Source organism: Alexandromys fortis, unplaced genomic scaffold (genome assembly GCF_014885135.2).
Source record: "Alexandromys fortis isolate MF-2015 unplaced genomic scaffold, M_Fortis_MF-2015_v1.1 scaffold_187, whole genome shotgun sequence".
NCBI lineage: Eukaryota > Metazoa > Chordata > Mammalia > Rodentia > Cricetidae > Alexandromys > Alexandromys fortis.
Genome location: NW_026068088.1, coordinates 2,793,347 through 2,807,027, shown reverse-complemented (window position 1 = coordinate 2,807,027; position 13,681 = coordinate 2,793,347). Strand labels below are relative to the sequence as shown.

Below are 13,681 nucleotides of genomic sequence, written 5' to 3'. Positions count from 1 at the left end.
AAGAAACCAGAAAGGGACTTTTGAAGAGAGTAAGTCACAAAACCAGGCTTGAGTCTTGCGTAGTGGCTATTTCTTGTAATCCCAGCATGTCGGAAGTTGGGACAGGAGGGTAGGAGTTTGAAACCACTCTATACTACATTAAAACATTGCCTCAAAAATGTTTTAAAAAGAAAAAAGAAACGCAAAAAGCACCCAGGCCCGGACCCTCCACATCACTAGACACTCTCTAGGTAGGCCCAACCCAGGGCCAGCACCAATTTGTCCTTTGACAAATGGGGCCTAAGCAGTGTCTTTATTAACCATTAAAAGCAACACATATACAGAAGGACATCCCACATCAACAGCAAGCACCTTTACCCTCTGACCTATATCACTGTCCCTGTGGTCTATTTTTGTTTCTATAGCAACCTATATTCTCTAGAAGGGAAAAATACTGAGAAATATGATATTTTTTATAATCAAACGTGAAGCCATACACCACTGTATACCATATGTGTCATAGGAAACACTCAGAATTCCAACCTAAGGAAAAAACAATGAGAAATAAGGGAAACCATAAAATCTGTTGTAAATAAGAACCTAAATTTATTTAAGCCAGATAATAACACCTGCAAAAGCAGAAATCCAAATGCCATTAAGCATTCACACCGTATTGAATTTGCGTATGCATATATTATGAAATACAAGATCCAGAAGTTGACAGAAACCATTTTTTTTTTTGCTTCTCTGGAGAGTAAATTAAACTGCTAGATTAGATGACAGAAACTGATCATTAGTCTTAATGATAAAAACTTGGTAAATCATCAACAGTAAAAGGTTTAAGCTGGATGTAGAAGTGAGGCATAATGATGTATCCGTGCACTTGGAAGACAGAGGAAGGCAGATCCTGAGAGATGGCTTGTGAAATATTAGTTGCAGATGTGTTACATTTGTTTATGCTGTAAAATGTTTGTTTAATGAAACAAAGAGGTGTTGCATTCTTTTAGGTTGCTTTTATTTAACTCTATGAAGCTGTGTTACTTTGCCTACCTAAAACACCTAATTGGTCTAATAAAGATCCAAATGGCTAATAGCGAGGCAGGAGAAAGAATAGACAGGGCTGGCAGGCAGAGAGAATAAACAGAAGGAGAAATCTGAGAACAGAGATCAGGGAACAAGAAAAGGAGGGTCAGAGTATGCCAGGCACCCAGCCACACTGCCAGACATGGAATCAGAAGGAAAGCAGAGATATACAGCAATAGTGAACAGTAGAAGCCCAGAGGCTAAAGGCAGACAAAATAACTCAAGAAAAGCAGACTAGAAAGAAGCCAAGCTAAGGCCGTCCGTTTATAAGTAAGAATAGGTCTCTGTGTGATTATTTTGGAGCTGTGTGATGCCCCCCCCCCCAAAAGAGTAAAAGAGAAATTAACAACAACAAGATCAGTCTAGTATATATGCAAAAACTTGGATAGTAGGTAGGAGGGCCAGAGTTGAAGAAAAGCCTTGGCTACATTTCAAGACCAATTTGGCCTACATGAGACTCTGTCTCAAAAACATAAAACCAGGACTGAAGTAAAAGCTAGGACTTCCACTTATTAATTATGTTACCTTGGTGACTACCTAATAGTTTCTGCACACCAGTTTTCTGTGGAAAGACTAGAGCTACCTATTGTATTGATCACATTAACATAAGGCACACACAGAGTAACTACTCATTAAATGCTTGCTATTATTATACTATTATCTGGCTAAATGTTTTTATGTGTGCATGTGTGTCTTCAGGGAAACCTCAAGACATGCATCTGCCATTTTGGAGAGTGGGTGGACCTCAGATCACCAGGACACTCTCTACTAGGGTGTTCTTCTGACATGGAAACTGCTTACAGAGAACTGTGACATGCCAGACAGACTCTGCAGGAGGTTTAGCTCTTCTTTACTCATGTCCAGGGAAAGGATTAAAAAGACCGTAAGAGAGACAGCATAGATTGGTTTGATTGAGTCAAAGGTTTAAGAAAAACCAAAAAATAAGAAAAAAACAAAAAACAAAACCCACATCTATTAATCCCAGCTCTCGGGAGGCAGAGGCAGGCGGTTCTCTGTGAGTTCGAGACCAGCCTGGTCTACAGAGCTAGTCCCAGGACAGGCTCCAAAGCCACAGAGAAACCCAGTCTTGAAAAACAAAACAAAACAAAACAAAACAAAGCAAAACAAAAAATCCCAAATATTTGAGGAACTCATCTTTTTATATGCTCATCCGTCTGCTGAGCTGAGTCAGGCAACAAACACATTCTAAGCACCAACTGTCTACTAGGTTCTGTAGCCTGAAAATTAAGACTCTTCTTGTTCTACTTATTATCAAAGGTTGCCTGAACTCCTCCTGGGCATGTTTCTCACTGTGGGTAGGGAAGGAAGTGGGGTTCTCTTCCAGTCAATCCTGTTTTTAAACTTTCCATTTACACAATGGTTTCACTTTCCCATTTACACAAGGGTTTTACTTTTCCAGGCAGAGATTAAAAACCAAACAACTAACATACCACAAGAGAGATGGCCATGGAAAATGATCAAAGGTGTTGGGAGAGAACTTACTGTTCTTGGGTTTAAGTCCCAACACCAAAACCAAACCAACCAAACCAACCAAAGAGGCAACAACAAAAACCCCAAACAAACAAATACAATCAGGCATGTAGCACCTGTCTTTTACCCCAGCTCTCAGAAGGCTGATGCAGGTAGATCGAAATTCAGGACCAATCTGGTCCACAAAGAGAGTTCAAGAGCTGCACAGAGAGATCATAGATCAAGCAAAACAAGCAGCAGGAGAGGTTCTACTAGTTGCTAGCGGTTCAATGAAAAATATAGAAGGTGACTTCATACTGGGCAGCACCCCTGATAGAACACAAGAATGAGATCAGACTTCCTCAGCCAAAATTTGAAATCCTTTATGTTTTTCTGCCCTAAAACTTTTCTCTGTGTGTGTGTACATATGAATGTATATACAGGTGCATTTAGAGGTCAGAGGGTGATGTTAGATGTCTTTATTTCTGTCTACCTCGTATTTGTTTTGTTTGTTTTTGGCCACAGTCTCACTATGTAGCACTGGCTGTCCTGGAACTTGGGCTATGCAGACCAGGCTGGCCTGGGATGGCCTGCTACTGCTTCCCAATTCCTGGCATTAAAGTCATGTGCCACCATGCCCAAATGCACCTGATTTCTTGAGACAAGGTCTCTCAGTGAACCTGGAGCCCATGGTTTGGGTTTGGACTAGACTAACTAGCCAGTGAGCTCCAGGAATCCTTCCGTCTACACTCCCCAGGGCTAAGCTTACAAGTGTATGCCATCGCACCAACTCTTACAATGATGCTGCGGGTCTGAGCTCATGTGTTCTCACATTATGATCTCCCAGCACATGCCCTTCATATTTTGCCTTCCAAGAAAGAGAAATACTCTAGAAATGACCGGCAAGCAGACTTCTGCTTTTATAGAAACTACATCTACTTAACATGAAAAATGCTGTAAGTTTTTTCTACAAAACGATTGAGGCCTGACCTACTGCGGCCTCCTAACACACTTCTTTTGAAAGTGCACAGACGTCTTCCCAGCGCATTCCTTACTCAATTCCTTTTGCTTTCAGCTCCTCCTTGACACGCCTCAGGTAATGAGGATCAGGGTAGCCAAAACTGCATGAAGAAAAAGGAATCCCGTTAGCTTCCTCCCAAATAATTCTCAAGAATCTGTACAATAGCCAGGTATGGTGGCACAGGCCTTTAATCCCAGCACTGGGATGGCGACAGCAGTCAGATCTCTGTGGGTCTGAAGCCAGTGTGGGCCACACAGTGAGACCCTGCCTCTAAACAACAACAAAATCTGAACAATTTACATTTGAGCATCTAGTATTCTGGGATCCAGCATCCTCAGGCAATCAGACAATGACTGGTCACTGAAGTGCCCAGCTGACTGAGCAGCATCTGTTTTCCACACATTGCTTAACACTTTAGCTCATTCCAAGTACTGGTGCACGTAGTGTTATAAATGTCAAATTCTACAGAGAAGGTAATCATATGATAGCAGGATTTTCAAATTGGAAAACTTGACAAGGTCTCAGGATAGTTTTCTTTTGGAAGCCACAAGTAGAGAAATTCTGAGTTTTATAAAATACAATCACATTTCAAATTACATCTCCCACCATCTTGGGACTCTTTATAACGAAGACTTTTTTTCTACCGTGTTTCATCCATGTGAGTTCAGCACCTTTGTGGACTTATGGAAAGACAGGGGTGAGGGAGAGTAAGATGACCTTAAAAGAAACCAAAGCAGGGCTGGAGACATGGCTCAGAGGTTAAGAGCACTGACTGTGCTTCCAGGAGACCCAGGTTCAATTCCCAACACCCACATGGTAGCTCACACCTGTCTATAACTTCAGGTGATCTGACAGCCTCACACAGACATAAAAACAGGAAAAACACTAATGTACATAAAAGTAAATAAATAAATAAATCTAAAAGAAAACAAAAGTCAAAGCAAATAACATTCCTAGGTTCTACCTTTCAAATTGACATGAAACCCTAAAATCGATTTGGGCACCATTCATCTTGGGTTCTGAAAACCCTTTCTTCTGATGCATTTGGTGGGAGGGGGTGTAGAAACAAGGTTTCTCTGTGTAGACCTGGCTGTCCTGGAACTCTCTCTGTAGACCAGGCTGGCCTTGAGCTCAGAGATCCACCTGCCTCTGTCTCCTGAGTACTTAAAGTTGTGCCCCTACCCTGCCCTTCTTTGATACAAAATTTAATAACCAAGTCATACATGATAAATGGCAAGTAGAAAGTTGGAGGGACCAATTTTTTTCTTCAAGACAGTGTTTCTCAACATAGCCCTGGCTGCCCTGGAACTTCCTCTGTAGACCAGGCTGGTCTCAAACTCAGAGATCCACCTGTCTCTTCCTTACAAATTCTGGGATTAAAAGTATGTGGCACCACTGCCTGGCTGGGACCAATACTTTTTGTCTTTAAGCTATCATTATGGATTAGTATTTTGCTGTGTGTGTTGGCTAGTTTTAAGACACAATTGGAGTCATCAGAGAGGAGGGAACCTCAGCTGAGGAACTGCTTTCTTGTGCGGTGGTGTCACACAACTTTAGTCTTAGCACAGAGGTAGTTCCGGCCTCGTCTACAGAGTGAGTTCCAGGACAGCCAGGGTTATACATAGAAATTGCCACCATACGATCTGGCTGTATGCAAACCTGTAGGGAATTTTCCTTTTTATTTTCTTTCCTTTTCTTTTCTTTTTTGAGACAGGGTTTCCTAGTAGCTATGGAGCCTGACCTGGAACTCACTCTATAGACTAGGCTGGCTTCAAACTAAAAGATATCCATCCACTGCCTGGCACGATTTTTTATTTTTTGTTTTGGTTTTTCGAGACAGGGTTTCTGTTTTTAGCTTTAGAACCTGTCCTGGAACTCGCTCTGTAAACCAGAGCTCACAGAGAACCTACTGGCCTCTGCCTCCCAAGTGCTGGCATTAATGGCATACACCACCACCGCCTGGCACATTTTCTTAATTAGTGATTGATGTCCAGTTCACTGTCAGTGGTGTCGCCCCTGAGCTGGTCATCCTGGGCGGCTATAAGAAAGCCAGTTGTTGCCAGGCGGTGGTGGCGCACGCCTGTAATCCCAGCACTGGGGAGGCAGAGGCAGGCGGATCTCTGTGAGTTCGAGGCCAGCCTGGTCTACAAGAGCTAGTTCCAGGACAGGAACCAAAAAGCTAAGGAGAAACCCTGTCTCAAAAAATCAAAAAATCAAAAAAAAAAAAAAAAGAAGAAAAGAAAAAAGAAAGAAAGAAAGAAAGAAAGAAAGAAAGAAAGAAAGAAAGAAAGAAAGAAAGAAAGAAAGCCGGTTGAGCAAGCCATGGGGAAGAAGCCAGTAAGCAGCATCCCTCCATGGCCTCTGCATCAGCTCCTCCTGGCTCCTCCAGTTTCTTGCCTGGTTTGAGTTCCTGCCTCCTCTTCCCTCAGTGAGTCAGGAAATGTAAGCCAAATATACCCTTTCTTCCCTAGGTGCTTTTGGTTATCACAACAACAAAAACCCTAACTAAGACACTGGGCTAACATCTACTGCTGGAAGGCCTTTTCATACCACAGCCTCAAACCGCAGCACTTAACACCCCCATACTTTGTTCAGCAACCATTACATTTCAAAGGCTCTTACTTTCCTGGTCCTCCAAACGTGGATGTTTTATGATGGATGTCATTCCATGTAACGACATCAGACATTCCTGATACTCGAGAGTCCCCTACTGTGAAAATCAGCCTGTTGTTAAAGGCTTCTCTGAGCAGACCCAAGACCTTTCTCCCCTCCTGAGTATCAGGCAAGTATGCAGTTCGTTGTGTTCCCCGGAATGGCTTTCCTGGGTTAGGGTGCTCATCCTGTATGAGGAAAGGAAAATGTTAGATAAGAAATGGCATGCCTCTGAAATCTACTATAATAAAGGTGTGTGCATGATAGGTGAAGTCTACTGAAAAACAAAAAGAAAATGCTATTTTGCTCATATTCTGAATAATTCATAGTTCTCTTCAGATTACAGTTGTACCCACCCAACTCCTCCCATCCTGACATATGGTCTCTACCTTTAAAAGAAGACATGAAAGTCTAGATGCACAGCTTGGCAGAGCGTGCTTGGCATGCACAAGGGCTGTGTTCAGCCCCAACACTGTTGAAATAGCTGAAAAGACATCCAAGTTCTAAGCAAACAGTATGGCCTCTAGCTATTATGTCCCTACCATAATCACTGAATGAGTTCCTGGGAAAATCAGCATCTAAGAGGCTACAGGACGACCCCTTGGGTGCTGGTAACTCTAGCAGAGCCAAAAGAAACTCACATTCCCTGGAACACTTACTGTTTGGATGCCACTTTCTATAATGTATTGAATCACAATTGTGCCACAGTCTTCATAACCCGGAAGTGACTGTCTTAAAGTGGTGGAAGTCATGGTTCCTTTTGGCTGGTTCCCTTTCTGGATACCGTAGGACGTCTGGCACAGAGGACAGACAGGCTTGATTGACAAGGCCTTGGTGATACAAGAGGAGCAGAATTCATGCTTGCACTTAGGGAGCACATGCTTGTTGCTAATGGTATCCATGCAGATGGCACAGGCATCTTCATTATCATTCACCTTCAAGGCCCCAGAGCTGTCAGCAGAGCCTCTGAGAGGAGGTGAAGCTGCATTTGCGTCATTCCTGTCTATATCCATGGGTGTCTCGTGATCCACATTTAAGCTCTCTCCAGACGGTAGGGAAAGTCCCATTCTCTTGAACATATACTGCTTTGCCTGTGCAAGCTGATTCGGCAAACCCATCAAAGTCATTGACTCTTTAGATACCACGAAGTGTACATTTGGGTGCTTTTTCTTTAAGTCATCAACAAACTTGGTCTTGTGTAAGTGAGCTTTCCCCTTGCCCAAATGTTTGAGCGGCAGGATTTCTGTTGTTAGCTGACACATGGCATGTTGGAATGCATCAGTGAAACTGGCATAAGAGTGCACAGACAGGTCGACCTCCTTATCCCTGGGGTCAAATAGAATGCAGGTTTTCTGGGTTTTCTCTTGGACTTTTATATAAGTGTTATACTTCTCCTCTATCTCTGAGATTTCCCGGAGCAATGCTGGTTTTAGAAGGCTGAAGTGAGTTGAATCAACCTCAATCCCTGTCATGTAACCAGAGGACATTATTTCCACAGGAGTCTTGAAGGAAGTTTGGGAGACTTTTTCTGTGGCGGCTGCAATGTCAGTTTGAGACCCGAGGAGAGTTAGCTTTCTTCCCTGTCTCTTTATCAGGAGCTTTGGAAAGCAGCGATTCAACTCCTGTCTGAGTTCCATTGTTCTCTGAGTGTCCTCTAAAGAGACACAGTCTTGCTTCAGGGCTTGGGTGCATCTCTGAAAGTCTCTGATGAAAGATTCACAGGCTGCTTCTAAGTTGCCTGGTTGGCCAGTGGTGAAGTGTACAGAGGCCATATTGGGAGCACTGTCTCGGACTTCAATGCTTACACCAAATTTATTCTCTATGTACTCTATTCTACCAGGATAGGCATGTCTGAAATATTCAAGGAAAAGCAGAGGAACTTCAAAACAGTTCTCAGAATTATCTTCTAACCTTGTTTTTGGTTCCGAAGAAAAGTCCATGGCCGAGTCTTGCTGGTTGGGTGGCTGTCTCTCCACATCAGAAGGGGGGTATTTGTGTGTGGGGTACTTCTGTTTCTGCTCACTTTCCAAAAGCTGCACAGTCAAGAAATGATGTATCTTCTCAATATCTTTGAAGCTGCCACACACCTTGGCAATTCCATCCTTACCCTCCATGCTTCTGACACCAGGGCAGACAGAGGCTATGTGTGCCCTCTGCTCTTTGGAGAGTAGTTCACAGTTCAGCTCAGCAGTCACAGCAAGAAAGACCTGAAAGTTTAAAAGGCACACATACAAATTAGCTCTCTCGGATATGACCCCCTTCAGGAGAACACCCAGGAATACACAAAAGACCACGATCTTTTTTTCTTGTCTTTTTTTTAAAGCAGGGGTTGACTCCTTTAAATCTGCTGAAAGGAGCATACTGCTGCAAGCCAGGCTTGTCAGTCTCATTTGAACATTAGACTCACCTAGGGGGAGTTCAAAGATGAATTAAACAAAGAAAGTCAAGGCCAGGTCTCATTCCAGAGGTCCACATAACTAACTCGTTTGCAACCTGCATGCCAACATTCTGTATCTAAAGACAACATTATCTGCTTAACCTGGGGACTGAGAGTGCCGAGAAGGCAACGCTACTCTCTGTGAAGTTGCTGTGGTCCTCAAGGAAGAGTTTGTGAGCTTCAGAGGTAGCTCTAAATCCAAGAAGGATTCTAGCCCCCATGTCAATAAGCGTTTTGTTACTATCCTTAACTCTTACTTTAAGAAAACATGAAAACTGAAACACTTACCTCATGCAAAGTTACTAAGTCCTTTTACACCTTTGTTTTAAGAAGTGCAGTGATGCAAAAGTCCAGATTAGATAGGGAGAAAAGCAAATTGAATGTAATGTAAACAAAAATATCTAATGAAGCCAGGGGATGGTGGTGTATGCCTTTAATCCCAGCACTAGGGAGGCAGAGGCAGGTGGATCTCTGTGAGTTCGAGACCAGCCTGGTCTACAGAGCTAGTTCCAGGACAGGCTCCAAAACCACAGAGAAACCCTGTCTCGAAAAAAAAAAAAAAAATCCAAAAAAAATATCTAATGATTTATTTCCACTCATGGTTTTTGAAGATGATCTTTTTTTGTTGTTGCTATTCCTTTTTGTTTTGAAGATGTATTTATTATGTATACCGTGTTCTGCTTGCATGCCAAAATCTCATTATAGATGGTTTTCAACCACCATGTGGTTTACCAGGAACTCAACTCAGAACTTCTGGAAGAGCAGTCAGTACTCTTAACCTGAGCCATCTCTCCAGTCCCTTGCAGATGATCTGTAATCGACCTGGAACCTTCTTTCTCTAGATAACAGCTTAAAAATGTTTCCAGATTTCAGCCTGTTTGTCAGTCCTCTGTCAGGACCTTCGGGAATCTGTCATTGTTGTCATCTTCCTGGCTCCTTCCTACACCTGTGCTCAACCCAGCAGCCAGAGTCACCCTTTACCAGTACCATCCAGGGACTGGAGAAGGACTCAGGGGTTAAGAGCACTGGCTGCTCTTCCAGAGGTCCTGAGTTCATTTCCCACAACCGTCTGTCATGGGATCTGATGCTCCTTTCTGATGTAAAGTCCTACATGCACATAGAGTACTCATATAGCTAAGATAAATAAATCTTTTTTTTAAAGTACAATCCAGATCCCTCATCATCAGGCTCTGATCAATTATATTTGAGGTAACCTAACTGTCACCAAAACTCCCCTTAGCTGTGCTTAAAAGGAGCCTGCCCGCTCCCATTGGGGTTGCCGTCATTTTGTACAGGTGAGCGGCCTCACATATGCTGATAATAACACTCCTTGCTCTTACATACTGTTTGAGTCTGGGGTCTTCCTTCAGCATTTCCTCAGACCCCTACACTAGGTCCTTTAGTTTACCCATGTTCTCTAGATGAAGCATCATGTGGGTTTGTCTGTTTACACCCTGTTTAGGATGGTGGCTCTGTCACTGTACTCATCCTTCTTTATTCTTCCCGCACTTGTCACTGGAGAGAATTCTATTATACATCTGTTTACTCTTCTTTGTTTCCCTTATTCGATGTCAAGACCCTAAGAGCAGTGCACACTGTGCCCCCAGCCCTACATCAGTGTCTGTCACACCTTAAGCAGTACCTATCTATTTGTTGAATGCATTTTGTTAATGGCTGGTGCCTTCTCATCATTTAAGCCTCAGGCTAAATGTCACCTCAGCAAGAAGGTCTCCCATCTTCCCCTTGCATGCCTTCACCCTGTACCTCTCTGACACAAAACTCCTTTTTTATTCTCCTACCACATCTCTATCTTTGAAGTGCTTTTCTCAGTTCATTCTGCAGACCCCCTTACTCACTACAGGCTGCATGAGGACAGGAATCTTCTCCCTGTTTATTCACCTCTGTAGCCCAGTACCTAGAGCAGCACCTAGCTCACAGCTAAGGCTGCTGGACCAAAAGGGCAGAAGCGGTGACCTAGGGGCAGTTGTAGCATCAGTGCCAGCTCTTCTGTCAACACTCACCATCTGGACAATAGTGTCATCAGAATTATAAATAGTTCCTTCATCAAACAGTGCTTCATCCAGAGACTGGGTCACAGATGGAGGACTGGAGCTTGGAGCCTCAGCTGGCTGTGTCAAAGATGGAGGACTGGAGCTTGGAGCCTCATCTGGCTGTGTCAGAGACGGAGGACTGGGTCTTGGGTCCTCCACTGGCTTTTTTGTGGTTTCCAGGAAAATGGTCACAGGTTTGCCATCAATCTCCATCTGGTGCTCTCTCTTTTTCAGTACTCTCTCCTTAGCTTCAGGGGAGACATGAAACACACATTCACACGGAAATGAGAGAAAACTTACAGATGACCCCCAGTGTCCTTTCTGGGTTGATTCTAGGAACTTCTGAAAGTACCAAATCCAGAAATCTCCCTCATAAGTTTAGGACTTTCACACAAGCTACCCATATTCTCCCATTTGGTTTTTTGTTTGCTTATTTTTTTTGTTTGTTTGTTTTTGAGATATGTAATCCTTGCTGTCCTGGAACTCCCTATATAGACCAGGCTGGCCTTGAACTCACAGGAATCTGCCTGTCTCTGCCTCCAGAGTACTGGAATTAATGTCCTGTGCCTGCATACTTGGCCTTCCACACACTTTTAAGAATCTCTAGACAACTTTAATCCCTCACACAAGGTGAACACTCTGGAAATACTTGTTATGTTGTATTGTTTAGTTGGATGAACCCTATAATGCAGCACTGTTGTCTGAATTTCCTCAAGATGGAAACATTCTATCCTGCAGGGAAGTTCCTAGAGCCAGAAGGTAAACAAGTTAAATTAGCTGCAGGAAGTCCCTGAATCTGACCAGATTCACTAGGTTCCTCCCTGCTAGAGTAATCACTAAAGACTGCTGAGAGTCGCTCTGAGACTGGCAGGACAGAGGGACAAGGAAGACTCAGAAAAGCAGCACTGCAGAGGAGACTCTCTGACAAGCCAAGCTGCAAGGAGACCAAGACCAGACATCTGCCTGGAAGAAACAGAAACCTGCAGAGCTACTTGGAGGAGGTTTAGATCCACAGAGGCACCTAAAAAGGACATTGTTCCAGCTGCTGAGCTGCCTCCAGCCTATGCAATGTGCTTCAAGTTCCCAGCTTTGTGAGATGTTACCCATGCTGACCTGGACTTTGGTGATGCAGGTGTCTTTGAGTCATTTCAGCTCCTGTAAATAACCCCTCACCTGTACTCCTGTAAGGAACCTCAATAAGCTGGGCGGTAGTGGCACACGCCTTTAATCCCAGCACTCAGGAGGCAGAGGTAGGTGGATCTCTGTGAGTTCAAGGCCAGCCTGGTCTACAGAGCTAGTTCCAGGACAACCTCTAAAGCTACAGAGAAACCCTGTCTCAAAAAAACAAAACAAAACAAAAAAATTAAAAAGAAAAGAAAAGAAAGAAACCTCAATAAAAGTCATTAATTCACCATGTTGGGCTTTGGTAGGATCCTTCCTTTGATTTGGTCTGTTGTGGGCTCCTTATCTGAGGTGAGTGGACTTGTGTGTTGTGTCTCCCCAGGAAGAGTTTTGTGTCCCAATAAAAACAGAGGACCTGAGCAGTTGTGTAGTGTATGGCATTCTGGAATAGAAGGTTGTAGATGGGAGAAAGTTATCTGGAACTCAAAAATAGACAGCTTAAGTTTTACTGTAGACCATCATTTGGTTATTAAAAGCCGTGTTTCTAGTCTGGGTATGGTGGTATGCACTTTAAGGGTAGAGGTAAGGGTAAAGGGGGGGGGGGTCACAAGTTCAAGGCCAGCCAAGAGGAAGTAGCAAGATGCTGTCTCAAAGTGGTAGTGGTGAGGGCAAGCCCATGCTTCTGAATTGGTCTTAAACTCTCATCTCAGTGACATAGAATGATACTTTATAGTTAAGTGAGGAAACCCCTGCCAAACTAATAACCGAAAAGTTCAGAATGATTTAAATGTATATACAATAGCTGTTTCACAGAAAAGAATATATGATAATATTCCTATTGTGCATCTCCAAGGAATTTTTCTTTTGACTTTTTTTAAGGACCATAAATTACTTTTTTTAAAATATTTTATTTATTTATTATGCATACAATATTCTGTCCAGACCTCATTACAGATGGTTGTCAGCCACCATGTGGTTGCTAGGAATTGAACTCAGGACCTTTGGAAGAGCAGGCAGTGCTCTTAACCGCTGAGCCATCTCTCCAGCCCCCCATAAATTACTTTTGTAATAATTTAAAAACAAGTCAATGTGCTGGGTGCTGGTGCGTGCGCCTTTAATCCCAGATGTGAGTTCGAGGCTAGCCTGGTCTACAAGGGCTAGTTCCAGGACAGCTAGGGCTGTTAGACAGAAAAACCCTGTCTCGAAAAACCATTCCTCCCCCCCAACAAGCAAATAATAACAAACAATAAACAAATCAGTGAAACCATTATTTACAACAGGAAAGTGCTTTGGGTGTAGCTCAGTTGGTGGAGCTCTTGCCTAGCTAGCACAGGGCTCTGGGTTCGCGCCTAGATCCCCGCCCCCACCCTTCCCTTCCTCCTCTCCAGTGGGTCTGCAGGGAAAATTAGCAACTCAGCTAAAGGAAGCTATCCCTAGGAAGCAGCCAAACCAAGTCAGGGGCTGGGCACATCTAAGGCTCTGTCCTCCACTGTGAAATGGAGAAAGTCTGTGGGCGGCAGCGGCTCCCACAGGCAATGCCACACTCCCGTGGGCTCTCCTCGGAAGCATAAATGAATGTTTGGAAACCCCATGATCTGCCTTTGCACCCCACCCTGGCCCGGTTCTGCTGTCCCGACTCACCTGCCCTTTCTAGGAAGTTCACCTCGAAGGTGTCGGGGGCGCTGGGACCCAAGGGCTGGACACTGCACTCCCCGCCTCCGGAGGCCCGGCTCTGGAAGTATTTCTCTAGTTTCCTGTGGGCCCGGGAGATGGACTCCGGCAGCCGCACAAGTAGCGGGGACGGCGGGCAGGGACTGGAAGCCATGGCAGTCGGCGTCTTGCTCGCTAGGGGCTCAGGGACTTTGC

The 13,681-nt window shown here is 44.0% G+C and overlaps 1 protein-coding gene across 1 annotated transcript; it reads right to left on the bottom strand.

Annotated features, from left to right (window-relative positions):
- Positions 1-561: 561 nt before the first annotated feature.
- On the bottom strand, positions 562-13,679 carry Dtx3l (deltex E3 ubiquitin ligase 3L). Its single transcript, XM_050122368.1, has 5 exons — positions 13,457-13,679; positions 10,664-10,941; positions 6,865-8,412; positions 6,176-6,393; positions 562-3,653 (listed from the first exon to the last, which is right to left on the bottom strand). Exons 1-5 carry the CDS (start codon positions 13,638-13,640, stop codon positions 3,584-3,586), a joined length of 2,298 nt encoding a protein of 765 aa, XP_049978325.1. The 5' UTR covers positions 13,641-13,679; the 3' UTR covers positions 562-3,583.
- Between the last annotated feature and the right edge of the window lie 2 nt (positions 13,680-13,681).